Source organism: Mus caroli, unplaced genomic scaffold (assembly GCF_978045245.1).
Source record: "Mus caroli unplaced genomic scaffold, Mus_caroli_1 scaffold_2, whole genome shotgun sequence".
In the NCBI taxonomy this organism is placed as follows: Eukaryota; Metazoa; Chordata; class Mammalia; order Rodentia; family Muridae; genus Mus; species Mus caroli.
In genome coordinates this window covers 148,154,943-148,176,671 of record NW_028227257.1, presented here as the reverse complement: position 1 = coordinate 148,176,671, position 21,729 = coordinate 148,154,943, and the positions used below count along the sequence as shown (strand labels likewise).

Sequence of the window (21,729 nt, the reverse complement as noted above, 5' to 3'; positions counted from 1 at the left end):
TCTTCTGTCCCGTGAGGCCTTGGTAGAAAGAAGCAATTCCGCAGGTGAACGGTCCACAACACCAGGAAATACCCGGTTAGCGCCAAAGACTTCCCAGATAATATGGGGAGCCAGGTTTACAGCAGCCCCTCCCTGACCGCCATGAGCTCAGGTATTAGCAGGGGAGACGGGAGACGGTCAGTCCAAAGCAGTGTAAATGGGGGCCTCAGTCTTCTCTGAGCCCAGGGCTTGTCCAGAGAAACCATAGCCCTCCCCCCGGCCCCCATCCCATCCACAAGAAGTCCAGAGTTTGGGGTAAAAGGGCTTTTTAAAGTCTAGAGACCAGAAGAGATGGCTTAGTGGCCAAGAGCACTGAGTGATCTTACAGAGGACTCCGGCTCAATCCCAGCACCCACATGGTGGTTCATAATCTATAACTCCCGTGCTAAGGGATCTTAAGCCCTCTTCTGACCTCCTTGGGTACCAGGCACACATGTGGTGTGCGAGCAAAATAGCCATACAAATAAAATAAAATTTAAATTAAAAAAATCTTTAAACTGGATCTAGTGACTCATCACTTTAATCCCATCACTTTGGACTCAGAGGCAGGCAACTCTTTGACTCTGAGGCCAGCCGAAGCTGCTTAGCGCCCCCCCCCCCTTCAAAAAAAATCTTTAAATAATGAAACCGAGGATCCCAATTCCCCTTACACCTGGTGGGGGAGGTGACTTTTTCTGAGCTATAATAGCAGAACAAGCAAGTGGATGGGAAGGGACGTTTGCTGGTGGTGATCGCAGGCTAGGCCCAGGCCTCAGGAATCTGCTTACTGAATTAGAGACACAGGGTCCTTTGCTCTGAGCTCTTTGACATTAGATCTTTGACCACACCTGGAAGTGGGTTGAGTTCAAAGGCTCAGTGACTAGGAAACTTGGATAAGAAGTTTAATTTCTTGGGTTCCAAATTCAATAAAACCAGGACAATAAGGGACTCCCTCTCCTGGGATTTATATTAGTCTTTAGCGTGTAGTAGTAGCTGGTAAGAAAGAGCAATGCTCATTTACATATATATGCAAATCTTTTTAAGCTCTGAGAAACTTTTATTAGGGTTTAAAAGAAAAACCCAGGGTTGGTGAGATGGCTCAGTGGGTAAGAGCACCCGACTGCTCTTCCGAAGGTCCAGAGTTCAAATCCCAGCAACCACATGGTGGCTCACAACCATCCACAACGAGATCTGGCGCCCTCTTCTGGAATGTCTGAAGACAGCTACAGTGTACTTACATATAATAAATAAATAAATCTTTAAAAAAAAAAAAAAAAGAAAGAAAAACCCTGGGGCAGGCAAGCTGTAAATCTCAGATGCTGCCTGGAGGAGGAGGATGGAGAAAGAGAAAAAGCCGTGTCATTTGGATTAGTTGACAAAGAGGCTAGCCTCGAGATAGTCACAGAGAGGGCTTTAAAGAGTGACACCCAAAGTGTTAGAGAGGTGTGCTTAGAACAAAGAAGGGGTCGGGCAGTGGTGGTGCACACCTTTAATCCCAGCACTCAGAGGCAGGCAGATGTCTTGAGTTTGAAGCCAGCCTGCCTCAGAGCTAGTCCCAGGACAGCTAGGGCTACACAGGGAAACCCAGTCCTGAAAAGACAGAGACAAAGGAAGACAAGTAAAAAGCACACTTTCGGAGTTCCTTAGACTTGTGAAGCTGCATCACTGCCTTTTGATTTACTAATTTATCCATTTAGTGTGTGTGTGTGTGGACTCAAGCACGTGTAGAGAGGTTCAAGGACAATTTGCAGGATTGGTTCTTGATTTCCACCAGGTAGGGTCTGGGGATTGTACTCCGGTCTTTAGGCCGGGTGGCAAGTGTCTTTGCCTACAAAACCATCTTTTTTTTGGGGTGGGGGGGGTTCGAGACAGGGTTTCTCTGTGTAGCCCTGGCTGTCCTGAAACTCACTCTGTAGACCAGGCTGGCCTTGAATTCAGAAATCCGCCTGCCTCTGCCTCTCAAGTGCTGGGATTAAAGGCGTGCGCCACTACGCCCCGCTCACAAAACCATTTTGAAGGCTCTATTTTCTGAGCCAAAAACACTTTATGTCGCCGGGCGTGGTGGCGCACGCCTTTAATCCCAGCACTCCGGAGGCAGAGGCAGGCGGATTTCTGAGTTCGAGGCCAGCCTGGTCTACAGAGGGAGTTCCAGGACAGCCAGGGCTACACAGAGAAACCCTGTCTCGAAAAACCAAAAAAAAAAAAAAAGAAAAGAAAGAAAACACTTGAAAACACTTTATGTGACCACATCTCATTGAGCTGACCATCCCTGGGTATAGAGTAGGTGCTGTTACAGCAGAGACATTCTCAAAAGGCGGTTGTGAGCACTCTTTTGTCACATTTTTAAAAGAGCTTGGAAAAGTCTCTCAGGAAAGTGTAAAGTTCCACACAAGTTTTTGTTATTATGTTGTTTCACTCTCTTAACAATCTTTTATTCTTTCTGAGGTAAGGTTTCGGGCCGCTAGTTACCCGTGACCATGGCAACGCGGGACTGGGTGGTTCGCGGGCTCCCCCAGGAGGACAATTTGCAGTACTGCTGCGAGACAACCTGTGGGTTTTAGAGCCCCGAGGAAGGGGAGCCGGGAGTTGTAGGCAATGGGCGTGGCTGCCTCGGAGCGGTGCACACCGGGAGCTGTAGTTCACAGGTTCTGGCGGTGGGCGGCCTCTGACCGAAATCGGGCCTCAACCGGATGGCGGTGGCGAGGCACGGCTACCGGCCCTGGGGCTCGATCCTCGGGCTGCTCGGGCTGGCCTTGGCTGCCGCCGCCGCCTGGGACGTGGCTTCTCTGCGCTGCACCTTCGGCTCGTTCTGCGAATGCGACTTCTGGCCCGACTTGCCGGGTGAGGGGTGGGAGCCGGTGCGGACGGGCGGGCAGCCGGCAGTTCGCAGGGGCTCGAAACATCTGCGGCCCCGCCGGCCGCCGGCGGAGGTGGGGATCCGAGAGCCTCTGGTGCAAACCTGAGGAGAGGGTTTGGAGGGGGCCCGGTGGAGGGAAGCCTTTGACAGCGGGGCGCCCGGTGGTTTGTGGTAGACCTCCCTTGTGCGGACTTGTCACTCCGGGGGAGAAACCTGCGGTCGCCTGAACCTGTAGACAGCTGTCGTCTACTCGGGGCTGGTGCCACCCGGAGAACCGCCTCGAGAGGGCGGTGCCGCACTGGCCCTTGCTGAGGTGGCTGCTCCTGTCCCTCCTTTGGACATAAGTATCCCAGAGGTCTTAGACACATGCCTTCGACCCTCTGATGCTTTTTGTTTGTTTTCCCGACAGAATCTTTCTACATTGATTTGACTGTGCTGGTCTCAAATTCCCAGAGATCCACTTAGCTCTGCCTCCAGAGTGCTAAGAGATTAAGGGTTTGCACCACCATATTCTGGCTCTTTTTGTTTTGTTTTTAAAGATTTATTTATTTTATTTATAAGAGTACACTGCGACTGCCTTCAGACACACACTAGAAGAGGGCATCAGATCCCATTACAGATGGTTGTGAGCCACATGTGGTTGCTGGGAATTGAACTTTTGGCAGTCAGTGCTCTTTCCATCTTTCCAGCCCCCCCCCCCTTTTTTTAATATTTATGCTTTGCCTGCAAGTATGGATACATCCATGTGCTCATGGAAGCTAGAAGACGGTGTTGGCTCCTCTGGGATGGACTTACAGATAGTTGAGAGCTACCATGTGGGTGGTAGGAATCGAACTTAAGTTCTCTGCAAGAGCAACCAGTGCTGTTTGTTTGTTTGTATGTTTTGAGACAGGGTTTCTCTGTGTAGCCCTGCTTGGCTGGCCTGGAATTTACTATGTAGATCAGGCTGGCCTAGAACTCAAAAGAGATCTCCCTGCCTGTGCCTCCCGATTGCCTGGATTAAAGGTGTGTTGGAATTCACCATAAACCCAGGCTGGCCTTTGATTGGGAGGATTACTGCTGCCTCTGCCTCCCAGGGGCTGAGCTGACAGACATGAGTCAACAGCCTGTCATCTGCTTTGATATGCGTTCTTTCTGTGGCCCTAGGTCTGGAATGTGACCTGGCTCAACACCTGGCTGGCCAGCATTTGGCCAAGGCCCTGGTGGTGAAGTCACTGAAGGCCTTTGTACAGGACCCAGCCCCCAGCAAGCCGTTGGTCCTCTCCCTGCACGGCTGGACAGGCACTGGGAAGTCCTACGTTAGCTCCCTGCTGGCACAGTATCTCTTCCGGGGTGGCCTTCGCAGCCCTCACGTCCATCACTTCTCCCCTATCATCCATTTCCCACATCCCAGCCGCACTGAGCAGTACAAGGTAGGCCAGATGTGTCCTGGTCCCTTTTCTCCATCCTAATCCAGAGAGGGCTCCAAAACACACAGCCAGTTGGAGGCTCAGCCTTCAGAACCTGTTAGGAACAGGGGTGGTGGCAGTCTTGTTGCCTGTGAGTCTGAGACATCACAAGCCTTGGGGATTACCCAGGGCAGATATTACACAGGGTACCTGTGTCTGCGTTAGCATCCTCTCTTAAGCTCTTAGCCCCGATATGGTGCTTTGGCAAGCATTCCCTGGTGACTGCCAGCTCTGATATCTGTTGTTCCTGACCTGTCTTAGCTGTCAACACTGGGGGGCAGGTCTAGCCTCCCCTGTCAGAAGTCACTTAGCTGTCATGAACAGACAATTGAGCACATGTATTTGTACCCCTGTTCTCATGTTGACTGGCTGTGTGACTTTGGACAAGTCTCTGCACCTCTCTGAACTACCCTTTTACCATCTGTCTCAAGGGGTTGGTGCCATCTGGATATAGATTGTGTCTCTTCGGAAATTTTTCTTGGCTTGGGAAGAAGTTCCGGGTTGCGGGGAGTGTCTTGGACTCCTTTGGAATTCCTGTCTCTACCCTCATAGAAGGAGCTCAAGAGCTGGGTTCAGGGAAACCTCACTGCCTGTGGCCGATCCCTTTTCCTCTTCGATGAGATGGACAAGCTGCCCCCTGGCCTGATGGAAGTCCTGCAGCCCTTCCTGGGCCCTTCTTGGGTTGTGTATGGGACCAACTATCGCAAAGCCATCTTCATCTTTATCAGGTCTGGCCTCTATTGCAAGCACATGGGGGTGGCAGGGCACTTGTTAGAGTCTAGCTGTCCAGCGTGGGCCTGTGCTCCCAGCAGGGTACTCTCCCAGAAGCCCACACATGCTCTCCGGACTCCTCACTTTTTTTTTTTTTCGAGACAGGGTTTCTCTGTGTAGCCCTGGCTGTCCTGGAACTCACTCTGTAGACCAGGCTGGCCTCGAACTCAGAAATCCGCCTGCCTCTGCCTTCCAAGTGCTGGGATTAAAGGCGTGCGCCACCATGCCCGGCTCTGACTCCTCACTTTATCTCTGATGACTGTCATTTGCAGTGGCTGACTTCTCCTTTGACATTCTCAAAGCCCTTCTGGGCTCTGACTTTTAGATCCTTGCGGCTGTATAGAATCCCTGGTCAACAGTCAACCCTCCTTGGTAGTTGAGAGGACACATGCCTGAGAGAACAGGACTGTGTGTGTCCCTACTCTCCGACCTCAGCCCCGTTTCCCAGCTGTGAGTCCTTAGGCAGGAGCGTTGAGCCTCTCTGAGCTCTGCTCTCTCTCTGCTTCTGAAGCTGGAGCAATGGCAATTCCCCCCTGCCCTCCTCAGGAAAGCTAGTTAGAGGATACCAAAGGATCTTGTAGCCTGAGGGTGGTAACACTTTATTTGCAGTGCTCTGAAAGGTGAGTTGGAAGATGGCTTCAGAGTTGAAGGTAGCCTGGGCTGCAGTAGTGTCAGCCCCAACCCTAGATGGCTCTGTGAATTGTAAAGTGCATCCCACATACATGTTACAGTGACGTGGCTGTCATGGGGAGAAGGAAATGGGCCACTTTGCTGACTCTTGAGTCATGTTAGGTGCCACCCTCTAGTTCTTCCATGAATCTCAGCCTGGCTTTTTGTGATTTTAGCAATGCTGGCGGTGAGCAGATCAACCAGGTGGCCCTGGAGGCCTGGCGCAGCCGCAGAGACAGGGAAGAAATCGGCCTACAGGAGGTGGAGCCAGTAATCTCCCGAGCTGTGATGGACAACCCTCAACGTAAGTTGGCTCGGGGACCAATGTCGGTAGGGCCTTCACACTTAAGGGCACCTGAATCTGAAGCACTGTCCACTGCACCGTAGTCCCGTCCCCCCGCCACATTGTCCACTGCACCGTAGTCCCGTCCCCCCGCCACATTGTCCACTGCACCGTAGTCCCGTCCCCCCGCCACATTGTCCACTGCACCGTAGTCCCGTCCCCCCGCCACATTGTCCACTGCACCGTAGTCCCGTCCGCCCGCCACATTGTCCACTGCACCGTAGTCCCGTCCCCCCGCCACATTGTCCACTGCACCATAGTCCCGTCCCCCCGCCACATTGTCCACTGCACCATAGTCCCGTCCCCCCGTCACATTGTCCACTGCACCGTAGTCCTGTCCCCCCGCCACATTGTCCACTGCACCATAGTCCCGTCCCCCCGTCACATTGTCCACTGCACCGTAGTCCCGTCCCTCGCCACATTGTCCACTGCACCGTAGTCCTGTCCCCCCGCCGCATTGTCCACTGCACCGTAGTCCCCCTCCCCCTGCCACATTGTCCACTGCACCATAGTCCCGTCCCCCTGCCACATTGTCCACTGCACCATAGTCCCGTCCCTCGCCACATTGTCCACTGCACTGTAGTCCCGTCCCTCGCCACATTGTCCACTGCACCGTAGTCCTGTCCCCACCACCACATTGTCCACTGCACTGTAGTCCCCCTCCCATCCTCCACCACATTGTCCACTGCACCATAGTCCCATCTCTCACCACATTGTCCACTACACTGTAGCCCTGTCCCCCCGCCCCACCCCCAGGCTTCTGCACACACAGCTTCGTGGCCTGACCAAGGCCCTAACAGCCCCAGCTCCTGCAGCTTGCACTCTACCACCATGAGCCCTGTGAAGCCTGGATTCCCGACTAGAAATGCTCACCATGGCCTCTGTGCTTCCCTGCAGATGGCTTCTGGCGGTCTGGCATCATGGAGGAGCACCTGCTGGATGCTGTGGTGCCCTTCCTCCCGCTCCAGCGGCATCACGTGCGCCACTGCGTACTCAATGAGCTGGCTCAGTTGGGCCTGGAGCCCAGCGAGGAGGTTGTTCAGGCAGTGCTGGACAGCACCACCTACTTCCCTGAGGAGGAACAGCTCTTCTCCTCCAATGGCTGCAAGACAGTGGCCTCCCGACTCACATTTTTCCTCTGAGAAGCCCAGGTGGCATCGCTGCCTCCTCTGCCTGGTCAGAGCAAACACGAAAGGCCTGGGCAGCTCCTGGAAGAAATCTTTCCTAAGCTGGTTGGCAAGTGGGACCCAGAGCACAACGTTAAGATGAAGAAAGGTGTTGGCCAGGCCAAGGAAGAAAGGTCTAGAAGCATCTTTGCTAAGAACCTCACAGCTGTGCCACTGCCCTGCAGTCTGAGCCTGCGCCTTCTCAATGTGAATGGCAACTCAGGGACGAAGGCTCCTGGCTGCTTCCAGCTGGGGACTCTTACTGGCATGCCTTGTCTGGCTCCTTTCCCAGACCTCAGCCCACAGCCTGTGGCTGGACCCGGCAATCCAGCTAGGCCAGGCTAGCACCTCACAGTTTCACCAAATGGAAGGACTCAAGCTACTACATGGGCCTGAATTTCAAAGTTTTTAATTTTGTACAAGAGAACAGAGATTAAATAAACTTAGCCATGGTATTAGAACATTGACCAAAGTTTCTTACTGTCCTGGGAGGAGGCAGCTTGGCTGAAATCTGTTCATTGCTCAGGAAGGGCTTCATTGGCCCTCTGAGGGAGTAGTTAATTGGCAGAGGTGAGCTTCTGTCTGTCTCCTGGGATCTGTTGGACTTCCTGAGTTAAAAGGTTAGTCAGTTCCAAGAAGCTTTCACTACTGCTGAGATCTGTTGACGAGATCTCACTGACGCTTAAGCTATCAGCAGCCTTGCTGGGCCACGGAGTCTGGCCCGGGGTGTCATTGGCACTCTCACCAATGTCACTATGGGTCGTGCTGTGGGTCGGGCTGGGAGTCTTTGTTACTTTCTGGCTGCTGCGCTGGGCCTTGAGTTTCCAGCCCTGGGCTCGAACAGCCTTAGCTCTTCTGATTCTCTCCTTTACACTCAGGGTAGACCTGGACTTGCTAGGCCTTGGGCCCTCAGGGGCTTCTGTTGTGCTCTGGCTAGGATCCTTGGGATCCTCTGTCTTCTTGGGCTTTGGGCCTTGGGTGGCCTTTTTGGAGTCCCTTTGGCCATAGGCAGGTGTGACCTCAGTGGCATTCTGGGTTAGGTTCTCTGTGACTGCCTGGACGACCTTGGAGCCCCAGGTCAGTTCCTGGCTCTTCTTGGGTGCTGAGAACTGAGGCTTTAGCAGTGTGGACTCAGAGGATGCTATAGCTGTGTGGGAAGAGCTCCTATACTCCTGACTGGTTGACATCTCCGGCCCCGACGTGCTGATGCTCACAACTGGAAAAGTGTGTCAGGAGCAGTCACTGACCTCTCTAGGCGGCTCCGTGAAGACAGAGCTTCCGGACAGCCTCCAGCCCACAACCCTGAGGCCTACCAACTCCCACCTGGCCCACCTTCTCAATTTGTCTGGGCTGTGGGGTGATAAGATGCTGCTCAAACAGTACTGAGTCAGCCTGCCCTCTCTCCGGGCTCTCCCACAGGCCTCTGACTCTATATGCAGCTGATTCCAGCACTTCCTTCAGCTCATGAAGCCCACCCTGACCCTCTGAAGGTCTAACCACATTCTGCCCTCTAAGCCCCGCTCCCATTTACCCAGCCGGCTGCTCTCCCTTCCATCCACGCACCCCCTACCACACACACACACACAGCTGACTTAGCAGTCACTTCCTGGGGCCAGGACTGAGTCAGTCACTCATCACCAGTGGTTGGTACAGGCCTACCTTGGGGAATGTGGGCCACCACAGGTTAGGGGATGATAACCAAATGAAAGGAAGGGGACTAATACTGGCCCCTTCCACCAAGAAGCACTGGGAACAGCCTTTTCTGTCGATGTCACCCCACACCAGGGGCACTAGAGAGCAGCCTTCTTGCTTTGCTCTTTTATCCCTTCTTGGCTGGTGATAGCAAAAGTGGGAGTCAAAACCTGTTGGATATGTATGAGGTGTGTACTTAGTTCAGGGACATATTGAGGAGAAGAGAGAAAGAACGGGCCTTGAAAGGAGAGGCAGAAATAGTAACAACTGGGAAGGGCCTGAAGGTGATGGTGGGACTGTGAAAAGCAGCCTGTTTTCTGGTCGAGCTGGATTCAAACCCTGAAGACCCAGCAGATTAATCTGCAAGGGACAGAGGCCTCTTCTCCATGCTCCCAGACATAGGCTCCTGGCATGAGGACCCAGCTCCATCATTCTGTGGCCATCAGTCATGTAGGCTGTCCAGACTCCTCCCCCACAGTTACCCAGAAACAGCAAGGTAGCCCAGCCTACTATAAAAGGGGCTGCTTGACCCCTCCTCTCTCTCTTGCTTCTCTTGCTTTCGCTCTAGCCCTCTTGCTCCCTCTCCCTCTTTCCCTTCTTCCCTCTCTCCACATGGCCTGGCTGTCCTCTGCCTCCTCTCTCTCTCTCTCTCTCTCTCTCTCTCTCTCTCTCTCTCTCTCTCTCTCTCTCTCTCTTTCTTTCTCTCTCTGTCTGTCTCTCTCTGCTTTTCTACAATAAAGCTCTAAAACCATGGACTGTCTGTTCATTGAGACCTGCCATGTTGGAGGGAGCAATAGGCCGTCCCTTAAAGAGCCGCATTTAATCTCCCGTGGGAAGGCCTCCCAACGTTACCAGCCACCAGACCGGACCAAAGACTCTCACCCAAGTGGGAACCACCCAGCGCCTTCTCCCCCTGCCCTTTCTCTGTTCAGCCCTGGGGCTGACTGAGCCGCCCCCAGGGCCCCCAATTCTTTCTCAGCTCTTCTGCGGTGTCCAGCGACGTCCTATGATGCCCAAGGGCTAGAATCTGTTGTCCCTGGACTATGTGAGACCCAGGGACCCCAGACCGCTCCCTCTCCACCCCTGAGGACTGAGGTTCCGTGGCTTCCCACAGCCAGGCGCACACCTGGCAGCATTGAGAGCACAAGGCAGGACTCCGGTCATCTCTCCCACCCCTTTTACTTCCCCATACCTGGTGCCCAAAAGGTGACTGGTCCCTGCCCTGTGCTGGCCATCATCCCACTAAGTCCCCACCACATCCCTTGGGGTTGGGACAAAGCTGTCCAGAGCAGAACCTTAGGACATGCTCAGTACTTGGCTTCTCTGTTGCTTTCTGCTAGGCTTAGCAGGAACAGCAAGGACTTACTGCTAAAGACGGAGCCTGAGGAGGTCTGGTCCACATAGCTGTCTGTCAGGGATGTCCTTCTGCGAGCGGTTTTCACCTATAGCAAGAATCAGGCTGGGGAGCTGCAGACTGGTAGACTCCTGCACCCACACTCAGATGCTTGCAAGGTTACAGGACAGTCTAGCCATTTTTTTTTCCTAAGACAGGGTTTCCCTGTGTAACCCAGGCTGTCCTGGAACTTCTTAAGACTAGGCTGATCTGGAACTCAGGGATCTCCCTGTCTGTGCCTCCCTAGTGCCAGGATTAAAGACGTGTGACCTCCACACAACTAGCAGTCATTTTAAAAAGGGGTTTATTTTCTACTTGTTTGTTTGTTTGTTTGTTTGTTTTTGTTTCCTGAGACAGGCTTTCTCTGTGTAGCCCTGGCTGTCCTGGAACTCACTCTGTAGACCAGGCTGGCCTTGAACTCAGAAATTCGCCTGCCTCTGCCTCCCAAGTGCTGGGATTAAAGCCGTGTGCCAGGGCTGGTGAGATGGCTCAGTGGGTAAGAGCACCCGACTGCTCTTCCGAAGGTCCAGAGTTCAAATCCCAGCAACCACATGGTGGCTCACAACCATCTGCAACGAGATCTGGCACCCTCTTCTGGAGTGTCTGAAGACAGCTACAGTGTACTTACATATAATAAATAAATAAATCTTTAAAAAAAAAAAAAAAAGGCGTGTGCCACCACTGCCCAGCTTCTTTTCTACTTTTTAAGATGTGTATGCATGAGTGTTTGTGTGTACAGCAGAATACAAGTGCCTACAAAGGTCAGAAGAGGGCATCGGAGAGATGGAGCTGGAGTTCCAGGCATTTGTGAGCAGCTCAGTGTAGGTGCTGGAAACCAAACGCAGGTCCTCTACAAAGGCGGTATTGACTTAGCCACTGAGCCATAGCTTCTCCCAACCCATTTTGATGTTGTTGTTTTGTTGTGCTGTTTTGTTGTGTTTTTCCAATCGAACATTCTTTCTCCCCGTTTAAGAGTTCTTCACAGAGACTTGGTTAGGATGGGTGGGAAGGCCAAGAGGCTAAGACTGCAGGCAGGGCATTTAGCCAGGTCAGATAGCCATCCTACCCTAGAGAGGTAGAACATTGGTTCACATGGGGCCAGGCTTCTGTAAACTAAAGCGCCGAGGCCCGGGAAACGCAAGTTAGGAACTGAGATGTCTCTTCCTCACCACACACTCTTTCATTCACCGGGGGGCTACTTCTGCTATGCCTGTTTCATAGTGCGGAGAACCAAGTCTCTGAGCACTGACGTAGTCGCCTGCTGAGGAGGGAGGAAGCTTTGTACCCAGCAGGCCTGGTGGCCTCCTGCACCCGTGATCACATCTGTGGCTGGGGAGAAAAGGTGAAGCTGACAGGTACCTGCTAGGCCAGCTATGGAGTTGGGCCCACCTCAGTTTATCTCACAGAGAGAGGATGCTCACAGCGACGTCAGGGCCACGCATGTTCTTTCCTATGAATGTGAACTAGGGAGGGCACCGGGGCAGCTCTCACTACAGCTGCGTGACCCTTATAAATGTAACACTTAGGGAAAGGACCCAGAGATCACATAGAGAGTTAGGAATTGGGGCAGCCTTGTGCAGAAGTTGGGGGTGGGTCAGGAGTCTAAGAGGGTGCATGCCCAAACAGCCTTCTGGGAGCTGAGAATGTGTTAACTTGGGTGTTGAGGCCATAGCACACTCCATTTGTGAAAATTCAGCTATCCCTTCACTTGTGCACTTAAAAATGGGTGTGGTGGCTCATGTCTGTAGGTCCATCACTTTTAAGGCAAGGGGACTGCTGTCAGTTTGAGGCCAGCCTAAGCTACATAAGTTCTAGGTCAGTTGAGTTACATAGCAAGACACTGTCTCGAAAACAAATGTGTGTGTGTGTGTGTGTGTGTGTGTGTGCGTGCGTGTGTGTGTAGGGGTTACACACCTTTTATCCTGGCCCTAGGGATGTAGAGGCAGGCAGATTTCTGTGAGTTTAAAGCCAGCTTTGTCTATATAGTGAATTCCAGGCAAGCTAGGGCTATGTAGTAAGACCCTGTTGGGAAAAGCAATACTAACAGACAGGGAAGATGTGTGGGTCAAGCACCTGCTATGCAAGCCTGAGTGCCTGAGCTGACATTCCCAGCACACACACGTAACCTGGATTGGCTATGTGCACCTTAGCCCTGGCACTGTCATGGAGAGGAGGAAGTGGAGACAGGAGGTTTCCGAGGCCGCCTTAGTCTCAATAAGGCAGAAAATGATAGGGAAGGAAGGACACCTAACATCCCCCTGAGGCCTCCACATGGGCCACGTCCTGCACAGACAACACACCTACAGCACGAGCCATCCGCTCCCCCCCCCCCCCCCGCTCCAGTGTATTCTCTATGCTAGACAATGGAAAGACCATAGGGCCAGTTTAGTAAGGAGGGCAAGGCAGACCCTGAGCAGGCTCTGATCATGCATAGGCACAGGTCCCAGTGTCCCGAGCAGAGTCTGATCATGCACAATCACAGGGCCACCCTTACTTCTAGGTCTCCATCTCAGACGAGGGTAGGGCAGGCTCACATTAGACTCCAGGAGCCTCAGGCCTTCCACTTACCTTTTTTTCCTCTGCCAGCTGTGGAGCCTGGTAAAGAGTCACTTCCTCCTCAGGGGTCCCAAGAAGTTCCTGCTTCCATAACTTCACCAGGACTTGGGCTTTCCTGCGTTCCAATAACCGCTGCCTGTCAAGTAAGTTATGGTCCCGGGGCCCTTTATCAGTCTCTGGAATCTGAACTGCTGTCCCCAGAGACCAGGCAGTGCAAGCCCTACAGAACAGCTGGGCCAGAGGCGTTCTGAGTCCCCACCAGTTCCTACCCTTGGCCACAAGTATCCGTTCCACACACAAGCTTACACCACAGTGCTCTGAGGGTAGATGTTCTTCGGCCCATTTTCTATCATCCGACTTAGCTGGAGCTTGGCCAGTTCGGCCACTTGGGACTTAAGCACGTTCTCCACAGTCATGCTAGGAAAGAGGGTGTTCATCACTGCAGCCATCTGCCAGAGTCGGAACAGTGCACAGAAGGTTAGTGCCACCGTGACCTCGGAGGAACACAGGAGGCCTCCGTAGACTTCCTAAGCTAGGGCCTTTTAACCCAGGAGGAGGAGAGCATGAGCAATGGACAGTTCCCCAGTGGGGAACTGGACAGGACAGGGACTGCTTCTGAACAACAGAGCCTGAGTCTCACTGCACCCGAGGGGCGGGAGGGGGAAGGTAACATCAGTGAGGAGGAGGGCTAGTAGGGGGAGCAGCTCAATGCCACCAGTCTCTCTCGGGGACAGGATAAGAGCCTCTCTGGCTCGTCAGGAGCCCACCTTGGGATACTCGGGATTGAGAAGCAGAACAGTAGCGACATCCAGGCGGGCCCCCAGAATGTTCTGCAGGAACTGTCGGCACTTGGCCCGGTGCAGGTAGTACTGTGGTTTCTGAGGGCTGTGCCTTATGGCCTCCGAGAAGTGCTCCTCTGCTGTCTGGAACTGCCTGAGGGATATGCCCAAGGCTGCCATGAACCTCCAGGAAAGATGGTGGCTACAGGCCAAGGAGGGAAAGTAGGGGGCCCCACTCCTGGTCGCCTTTGCCCACCCACTTCTGTCTCTTCTTGATGGACCTGACAGTTGAGTACTATAACTTTGGTATACCCTAATTTTTTTGTTTTATTTAAAATTTTTGAGGGCTGGTGAGATGGCTCAGTGGGTAAGAGCACCCGACTGCTCTTCCAAAGGTCCAGAGTTCAAATCCCAGCAACCACATGGTGGCTCACAACCATCCGTAACAAGATCTGGCGCCCTCTTCTGGAGTGTCTGAAGACAGCTACAGTGTACTTACATATAATAAATAAATAAATCTTAAAAAAAATAATAAAATTTTTGAGATAGGGTCTCCCTATATAGGCCTGACTTTACTGCAACTCAATATGTAGACCAGGCTAGCCTTGAACTCTTAAAGATCCGCCTGCTTCTGCCTTCCAAGTAGCATGGCCCTAACATTTACAACTGTATGGCTGTTTTGCCTGCAAGTATGTTTGTTCACCATCTGCATGCGTAATCAATCACTTGGAACTGGGATAGCAGATAACTGAGTGGCCTCGTGGGTGCTGGAAACCAATCTAAGTCTTTAGAGGGAGGCTAGTTGGGAGGGTAGGTAGGCCTTGAAAATAACATTCTGAATCACACATGCATGAATATTTAATTTTTTTCATTAAAAAGCTTAATTTACTAAAATAATCAAATTATTTTTGTGTGAAGATGTGAATAAAATCTCTGTCCAGAAGACAACTCTGGCTTCGGGTGAGCCCCGCCCCCCCCGCCCCCAGCACTGCCCTTAGCCACGCCCTCCCCAGCCACGCCCCCTGACACCTGACACCTGCCTGTGACGCACCTGTGTTTCTGCTGGCAGAAGCCCATCTTCTCCTGCAGCACACCCATGCGCAAGTTGGCTCCTTCATCCAGCGGGCTCAGGGCCAGCGCTTGCTTGTAGTCAGCCTCCGCGAAGGCCAGGTTGCCCAGCTGGAAGAAGCAATCTAGGAGCCGAGGGTGAAGTTTGAGTGCATCCCCAACTCCCTGAGCAAAGCTAGGGCCCAGCCTGGACTCCTCGGGCAGTTAGCAGGGGCCTAACCGCCCGCCACCCAGCTCACCCCCACGGTTGATGTACAAGCCCTTCTCATTCTGCTCGTCTCTGATAGCCTTGTTCAGCAGCAGCACGCCCTCCTGATAGGCACCATGGTTGTAGCAGTGCACAGCAAAGTCATTGTAAGTCAGCAGCAGCTGGCGCTGCGCCTGCTTCACTAGGTTGTCCTGGGTGTCAGTCACCATGTCCATTGCCTTCAGGAAGTCTTCCACAGCATGGTCAAATTGCTGGAGCCGTCTACGCAAGGTGCCCCTATCGTATTGCAGGACAGGTAGCAGGGAGGGACACGAGAACTAAAGCAATCCATTTGACTAGAAGGCTACTGTCCACCCTGGACCTTCTGACCCCATGGCCTTTGACTGTATTCATAAACTCTGCCTCAAACCCTAGATCTGTCCTCTGGGGCTGGCCTGAGATTGCTACTTAGATAGATAACCTATTCGTCATCTGGATTTGTTATTTCTCAAGGATGGTTTTCCAGTTTGGAAGTGGTATATGTGCTAGCATCTATGTTCAGTATAACTTCATGTACTTAGTTTATGGGAATCTTATGGGTTTCTGGAAATTGAACTCAATCAAGCTGACAGATTTGTTCAGCAAGCTACTTTACCTGCTGAGCCATCACATGCCCCTGTTCAGGCCTTTTTGTATACATACTTTAGCCAACTATCTAGATGAGAAAATCCAGGATTAGGGAGATTGAATGGCACCAAATCCTTGGGGGACCAGATACAATCTCTACTCTCATGTCCTCCCAACACAAACGACTCAGCAGGCCTGACTGGAGTCCTAAGATTCCCAGGTTACCATGGAAACCACCTCTATGGTGCCATGACCCCAGTCAAAAGCAGGGAAAGGTTACTAGGGGTTAGAGAGAGAGAGAGACTGAAGTCTGGGAAGGTCGAGAGACCCTCCTGAGACCATGAAGCAGGTCTGCAGGAGGTCCAGCCCCTTTGTACCCCAGTACCGGAAGAAGAAGAAGTTGGGATCCAAGGGATTGTTCTCAATGGCACAGTTGATGCACTTCAGTGCACGGTGCACCTTGCCCTGCACGGCCAGGATGCTGGCATCTTGGAGAGACTGCTTGGCCTGGTCCACCATCTTCTGGAGTAGCCCTTTGGCCTGTGCGTGCAAGGGATCTAGGAGCAAGGCGCTTCGAAGGTCCTGATAGCAGAGCTTGGCCTGCAGGGGTGGAGGGGTGGCACTGTCCCAGTAGGGGGAAGAGGAAGGCAGGCCTCTAGGAAACAGGCTACTCCCACAGCATCCCTCCTGTGTCCCCGGCACCAGCATTACTGTTCTACATTTCTGGCCTCTTGAATAGGCAGTCCCCAGCCTCCACATCAATAGCTCCTTTTCAGGTAGAACTTCGGAGAGGCAGGTCAGCCTTGGTGATTTGTGCTGATCTTATCTCCTAGTAGGAGTCCTGTGGTGAGGGGGCTCTGTGGCCTCATCTCCTGCATCCTTTCTCCACTCCCTAGCCCTCCCACGTACCACAGCAGCTGTGACCAAGGGCTGACCGAGGTCTGGGTATGAGCAGAGACTATCCGCAGGCAAATGCCTTTCACCTGTGTGCAGTATACCCCAGTCAACCATCTTAGCAAGCGCCTCACTGCCCCATGGGTAACTGGTTGGAGGGTAACCTGGGAGGACTGGGGGATGGCTGGGGTGGGCTTGGACTGGAGAACTGACTGGCTGGCCTTGGTCAAGTCACCTCAGGGCCATTTTACTGTTCACCTTCCTTCTAGGGTTCCTGGCAGTCTTGGGGATGAGCCTGGGCAAAGGTCTGGGTTCGGAACAATCCTCCACAGAAGTGGAGGTAGGGATAAATATGAAGAATAGAATCTTGCCTTTGAAGGGGACTTCCACTGAGTCACCTGTGTGACACTACAGCCCAGCCTCTGGCTAGAACCTGCCTGGCCACCCTTACTCAACCACTCCCCATCCTGGCCTGGTTAAATGAAATGAACCTAACCTCCCCCCTCTCATTCTCTCTGGCTCCTCTCCATCTTGTTGGTACCCCACCCCATTTACCTAGACTGCTGCACACTGTTCAGGAACCTCTTCCGCTCCATCAGGACTTTGGACACACTTCCACATCCCCCTCACCCCTTCCTCTAGCACTCTGCCCCCTCCCAGGACCTGTCTGTCCAACTGACAAATTCCATAGCAGCTGGGAGCACCTCCTAGAGGTCAAAGTCTGTTCCAGAGAGTACCCTACTGCGAAGACTGTTCTCTTCTCCCTTTAGGGCCCTGCATCCCCTATCCCCTAGCTGTTCCCTGTATTCTCTGTTCCCATACTCAACAAGCGAGGCAGGAGCTTGAGAACTTGTCCACTGTGCAAGTATGAAAGGGTGGCAAGACGCTGGGCGTGGCAGTGCACACCTTTAATTCCAGCAGAGGCGGTGGATCTGTGAGTTCTAGGTCAGCCAAGGCTACACAGAGAAACCCTGTCTCAAAAACACAAAAGAACCATCCCCCCCCCCAAAAAAAAACTCACCACCACCACCAACAACAACAACAACTCAAAACAGAACAACAAACAGAAAGAAAGGAAGAAAGAAAAGGAAGAAGGAAAGAAAGGAAGGAAGGAAGGCAGGCAAGAGGAAGAAACACGTCCGCTAATGTCTATGGTGTCCTGGATGCCACACAGCTGAGGGCTGGGGACATGGCTCAACTTCCTATCACAGAGTCAGGGCTGAGTGATGAAGGAGGGGAGGGGCCTTAGGTACTGTGTGGAGAGCTGGCCTTGCCTCCTTTATCAACTTGGGACACAGAGGGTCGGTGGTAGGAAGTGCAGCTCGCCTGCTATGCATTCATTACCTTCTGGAAGAAGTTGTAGAGCCGAGCCCTGAGGATGTAGACGTCAGCGCTGGCCCTACCCTGCTTCACCTCCCTAGTGATGAGGGCCAGGCAGTCGTGATACCGCTTGAGGGCCAGCAGGCAGGCCATGCTGGGGGCAGAGGGCAGAGGGCAGAGGGCAGAGGGCATTCAGCCTGGGGCTGTAAGAGGCTGCTGCCAGAAGAAGGCGTGGTGGTGTGAGACACTCACCATCGGTAACTGAAGGAAGCGTTTTGGGGCTGGAGGTCGGAGGCTTGCAGGAAGACACAGAGGGCTTCCTGGAAGTCACACAGCTCATACAGGCACTGGCCCTGAGGAGACACAGCTGTCAGCTCCGCTCAGAACTCCAGCTCTGATGACCTCCACAGGTGGCAGAGGACAGGGAGAGGGACTTGAACAGAGACAGAGACTTCAAGAGACAGAGATGGAAACAGATACAGAGCAGAGAGACACCAAGAATCGTGGAGGAATACAGCAACACAGAGATTCCAGACAGAATGGGGCAGCAGGTGAGGGCGGCGGGGCTCCGGCCAAGGGTCTAGAATTCACACGTGTTCCCCATTTCAGATGAAGGAACCCAGGATCAGGGAGGTGAAGTGACTCGCCACAGGTCACACAGGAAGTGAGCTAGCACGACACAGGCCCTCAACAGTTCTATCAGTTATCTGAATGCCTCGAGGGCTCTCCTGCCTTGTCTGGTATATTTGTCTTATTAACGTTTCACAGTGTAACTCCTGCTGGCCAGGAACCCTGCAACCCAGACAGACCTTGAACGCATGAGAATCTTCCTGCCTCTGTTTCTGGTGTGCAGAGTGTGCAAGCCTGAGCCACCATGTCTGGCCCAATGCTTCTTTTTTATGATGTGCATTTATTCTGTGGTGTGTGGGGGGCAGGCACATGCCGCAGCACACGTGTGAGAGTCATAGCTATCTTGTGGCAGTCTGGTTTCTTCCCACCGTGTGCCTCTCAGCTATCATACGTAGGTAGTCAGGCTTAGAGGCAGATGCTCTTACCTGCTCAGTCGTGTCACTGGCCACCCATGCTTCTTTGTAAGAACTGAGGGGTTTGGTGTTTTGTGGCATTGGTGCTTGGGCTCAGACCCTTTTCTAGGCAAATGGTCTACCACTGTTACACCCAACTCAACGTCTAGCCAATGTCTGACTTTCAAAAGAACTTTCAAAGGACACTGACGGTACTGAGATGACTCAGTGGGTATAGGCACTTCATCATCAGGCCTGCCGATGCCCAGGGCCCACCCACATGGTACAAGGAGACAGCTGACTTCTGCCAATTGTCTTCTGACCTCCCTAGGCACACAGACGCACACAGACACACAAGCACACACGCTCAAGCCAATGTCAAAATAAACGTTAAGCAGTTAAAATCCCACTTAGTACTAGGGACAGTACTCAGAGCCCTCTGTGTGCCAAACTGCCATCCTACCACTGAGTCACACCCCTAATGGACCCACCCAAATTGAATTTAAAATTTAGTTCAGTCATACTTGCCACACTGTAAGGGCTCAACATTTCCATGTGGCCAGTGGTGACCCTATTGGATAGTGTGGGTAGGTCAGAGCCTTACTGCAGACGTTCTAGACACCTCCAGCTAAATTAATAAATCAGCGATGGGGGCAGCTGGTGTAGACAGGCGCACAGACTGGGAGTCCCCAAGAACTCAGATCCTATCCCAGGAAGGCTCCCTGCAGGTGAAGGGCAAGCCAGTAGCTGGGGATAAGGTGAGAAGTCCCCTGTGGGCGGGGCGGCTGAGGCACCTGTAGGTAGAGCACAAAGGCCAGCCGGTCCAGGTACTTGTTATTCCCTGGGTCGTAGGAGTAGGCCCTGCGGAGGTTCTGGAGGGCAGAGGAGAAGTCACAGAGCTGGATGAAGGCCTCAGCACGGAATACATAGAAGTCTACCTAAAGGCAAAGAGACCCTGGCTGTTATTTTCTCTCCAACTTCTTCCCTTCCAGGTGGCTCCAGAATCTGATGGTCCTGGGAGGAAGGGCTAAGCAGGTTTGACAGTGACAGGGGTGGGGGGGACTTATGCCCAGCCAGTTGCTCCCTGGGACCCACTCTGACTCTCCTCTTACCAGTTTGGGGTCCAGGTGGAGGGCACGGGAGAAGAACAGCACAGACATCTCCCAGTCCTCTTGTAGGAGGCACTGATGGCCTTGGTTATAGCTGTGAGGACAGGACAGGACAGGCAGTGGATCTGGTATTGATCTGGGACCAGTCCAGGACCTTCTCAGGGCTAGAATGGGGTATGCAGGAGGGAGGGCTGAGGTAAAGAGGCTGCAAAAGCCATCAGAGCTCCACAGAGGCCAGGCTGACCTTCCTGGAGCTCTTCCAGGGCATCAGCCCCTTATCTCTCTACCCTCGCTGTTCACTGAGACCCGGAGAGGGATAGCAGCCAGCTTGCAGCTGAACCCGGTGTTAATAATGGTTTTGCAGAGTAGGAACCTGGAGCTGGGGACAAAGAAGTCACTCACTACTCTCTGACTTTGGCAGGAACCGTTGACCCTATCATCCTTCGTTTTGTAGTATCTGTCATAACATAGAACACATGACTGGTCCCAAAGATGCGTCGCAGGATCCTCTCTGGGGCTTCAGGAACCTTTAGCTTTGGAGTTTTCTGGGAACGGGCACTGTGAGGCTCCTGGAATTAAACCAGGGGTGGCAGTAAGCTCAGAAGGCCTCAGGAACACTTCCCCCAGGAGCTTTGCCTACTGGAAGAAGTATGAAGAGGCCTCCTGGTAGAAGGCACAACTAGTCTGGGGTTCAACAGCCCCCAGGGCTTCAACATTTCTCTAGCCCTGCCTCTCTCCCTGTCCTGTGGTCAAGGTCAAGGAGCCACTGCACCCTCTGCTCTCCTCTTGGGCTTTGTCTGCTCTCACCTTGTGCTCTAGCTGCTCATCGTTTTCAGACCCTGCTGCACAAGGTTCCTTGTGTCTTCCCCCCTGGGACTCTCACACTCGGCAGGTCACTTTGAGCAAGCACTTCACCTGACTTCTTCCCAGGGCTGCTCACCTCTGTGTGGTCACCCTTCCCATAGTCACCAGTATCGGGGAACCTATGTCTCATCAGTCCTCAAGTTCTGTGTTTCATTCCTCAAAATCTCTCCACTTGGGCTGGGCATGGTAGTGCATACCTTTAATAACCCCGTTCTAGAGCTAGAGGCAGATGGAGTTCTCTGAGTCTATAAAACAAACAAACAAACAAAATCCAAAAACGTTAAAACAACAACAACCTCCCCCCAAAAATCTCTCTGCCCTCTCTCTCCCTTAGGACTGGGAGGCCAGTCACCCTTCTCCCCTCCCACACTACAAATGATGACCTCTGACCTCTCCCAAGTTCCCCTGAAGGGCTTGACTGGCTCTTCCTCAAGCCTTTCTTGCGGCCCCGACCTCTGCCTCGGCTTTCCCCTTCTCAGCCCTCACCTTGCTTCTGTCTGTCATGGCCAGGTTTCTAGGCTGACTTCTGGGCTAAGCATACTCTGAGGTTCCCTATCTCCGTTGTTGCTAGGCACCAGGTTCACGATGCCCATAGGCCCCGCCCACTTGGCACCGCCTCCGAGAGTCACTAGAAACTTAGCAAGGCAAGCCAAGGCCTAAGTCAAGGAAAGAACCTATGGGCAGTGCACGCCGACGCGGGCCAGGGTAGAAACTTAACGAGGTACCAGCCCTCGAGCAAAGGCCAAGCAAAGGCTGGGCCATACAGGGTGACGCGTCGCGGAGGAATGCACTCAGACACTCGCCGGGGCCCGCGACCCGCCCACTTCCGCCCCGCAGAGACATGGCGGACGCCGAACCCGGCCTGGATTGGGCGTCGCTGGACATGTGGTGATGCTATTGGCTTAGGGATGGCTGACGTCAAGGGGCGGGGTCCTGGCTGTGAATG

The 21,729-nt window shown here is 53.1% G+C and overlaps 2 protein-coding genes across 5 annotated transcripts; one reads left to right on the top strand and one right to left on the bottom strand.

Annotated features, from left to right (window-relative positions):
- Window positions 1-2,461: 2,461 nt before the first annotated feature.
- Window positions 2,462-21,568, bottom strand: Ttc16 (tetratricopeptide repeat domain 16). 3 transcript variants are annotated; one of them, XM_021152349.2, is made up of 15 exons: window positions 21,270-21,568; window positions 20,981-21,028; window positions 20,322-20,488; window positions 19,923-20,013; window positions 19,605-19,748; window positions 18,041-18,141; window positions 17,813-17,942; window positions 15,960-16,174; window positions 15,000-15,244; window positions 14,744-14,885; window positions 13,681-13,846; window positions 13,220-13,362; window positions 12,926-13,049; window positions 10,331-10,406; window positions 2,462-2,977 (listed from the first exon to the last, which is right to left on the bottom strand). In XM_021152349.2, the coding sequence occupies exons 1-15, from the start codon at window positions 21,285-21,287 to the stop codon at window positions 2,658-2,660; spliced, it is 2,130 nt and encodes a 709-aa protein (XP_021008008.1). In that variant the 5' UTR covers window positions 21,288-21,568; the 3' UTR covers window positions 2,462-2,657. The 3 variants fall into 3 exon arrangements, with proteins under 3 accessions (XP_021008008.1, XP_021007990.1, XP_021007999.1); XM_021152331.2 differs by lacking the exon at window positions 2,462-2,977 and adding an exon at window positions 7,798-8,488; XM_021152340.3 differs by lacking the exons at window positions 2,462-2,977; window positions 17,813-17,942; window positions 18,041-18,141 and adding an exon at window positions 7,798-8,488.
- Tor2a (torsin family 2 member A) lies at window positions 2,732-7,733 on the top strand. Of its 2 annotated transcripts, none has more exons than XM_085835016.1 (4): window positions 2,732-2,859; window positions 4,755-5,051; window positions 5,940-6,067; window positions 7,004-7,733. In XM_085835016.1, the coding sequence occupies exons 2-4, from the start codon at window positions 4,945-4,947 to the stop codon at window positions 7,246-7,248; spliced, it is 480 nt and encodes a 159-aa protein (XP_085691142.1). In that variant the 5' UTR covers window positions 2,732-2,859; window positions 4,755-4,944; the 3' UTR covers window positions 7,249-7,733. The 2 variants fall into 2 exon arrangements, with proteins under 2 accessions (XP_085691142.1, XP_085691141.1); XM_085835015.1 differs by lacking the exon at window positions 2,732-2,859 and adding an exon at window positions 4,092-4,287.
- Window positions 21,569-21,729: the final 161 nt, after the last annotated feature.

Coding starts and splice junctions, on each gene's coding strand:
- Ttc16 (XM_021152331.2), bottom strand. Junction 20,014..20,321: donor CCTGCCAAAGTCAGAGAGTA/GTGAGTGACTTC, acceptor CTGTCCTCACAG/CTATAACCAAGGCCATCAGT. Junction 18,142..19,604: donor CCTTTGTGCTCTACCTACAG/GTGCCTCAGCCG, acceptor GTGTCTCCTCAG/GGCCAGTGCCTGTATGAGCT.
- Tor2a (XM_085835016.1), top strand. CDS start 4,945: ATGGACAAGCTGCCCCCTGGCCTGATGGAAGTCCTGCAGCCCTTCCTG. Junction 5,052..5,939: donor GCCATCTTCATCTTTATCAG/GTCTGGCCTCTA, acceptor TTGTGATTTTAG/CAATGCTGGCGGTGAGCAGA. Junction 6,068..7,003: donor TGTGATGGACAACCCTCAAC/GTAAGTTGGCTC, acceptor GCTTCCCTGCAG/ATGGCTTCTGGCGGTCTGGC.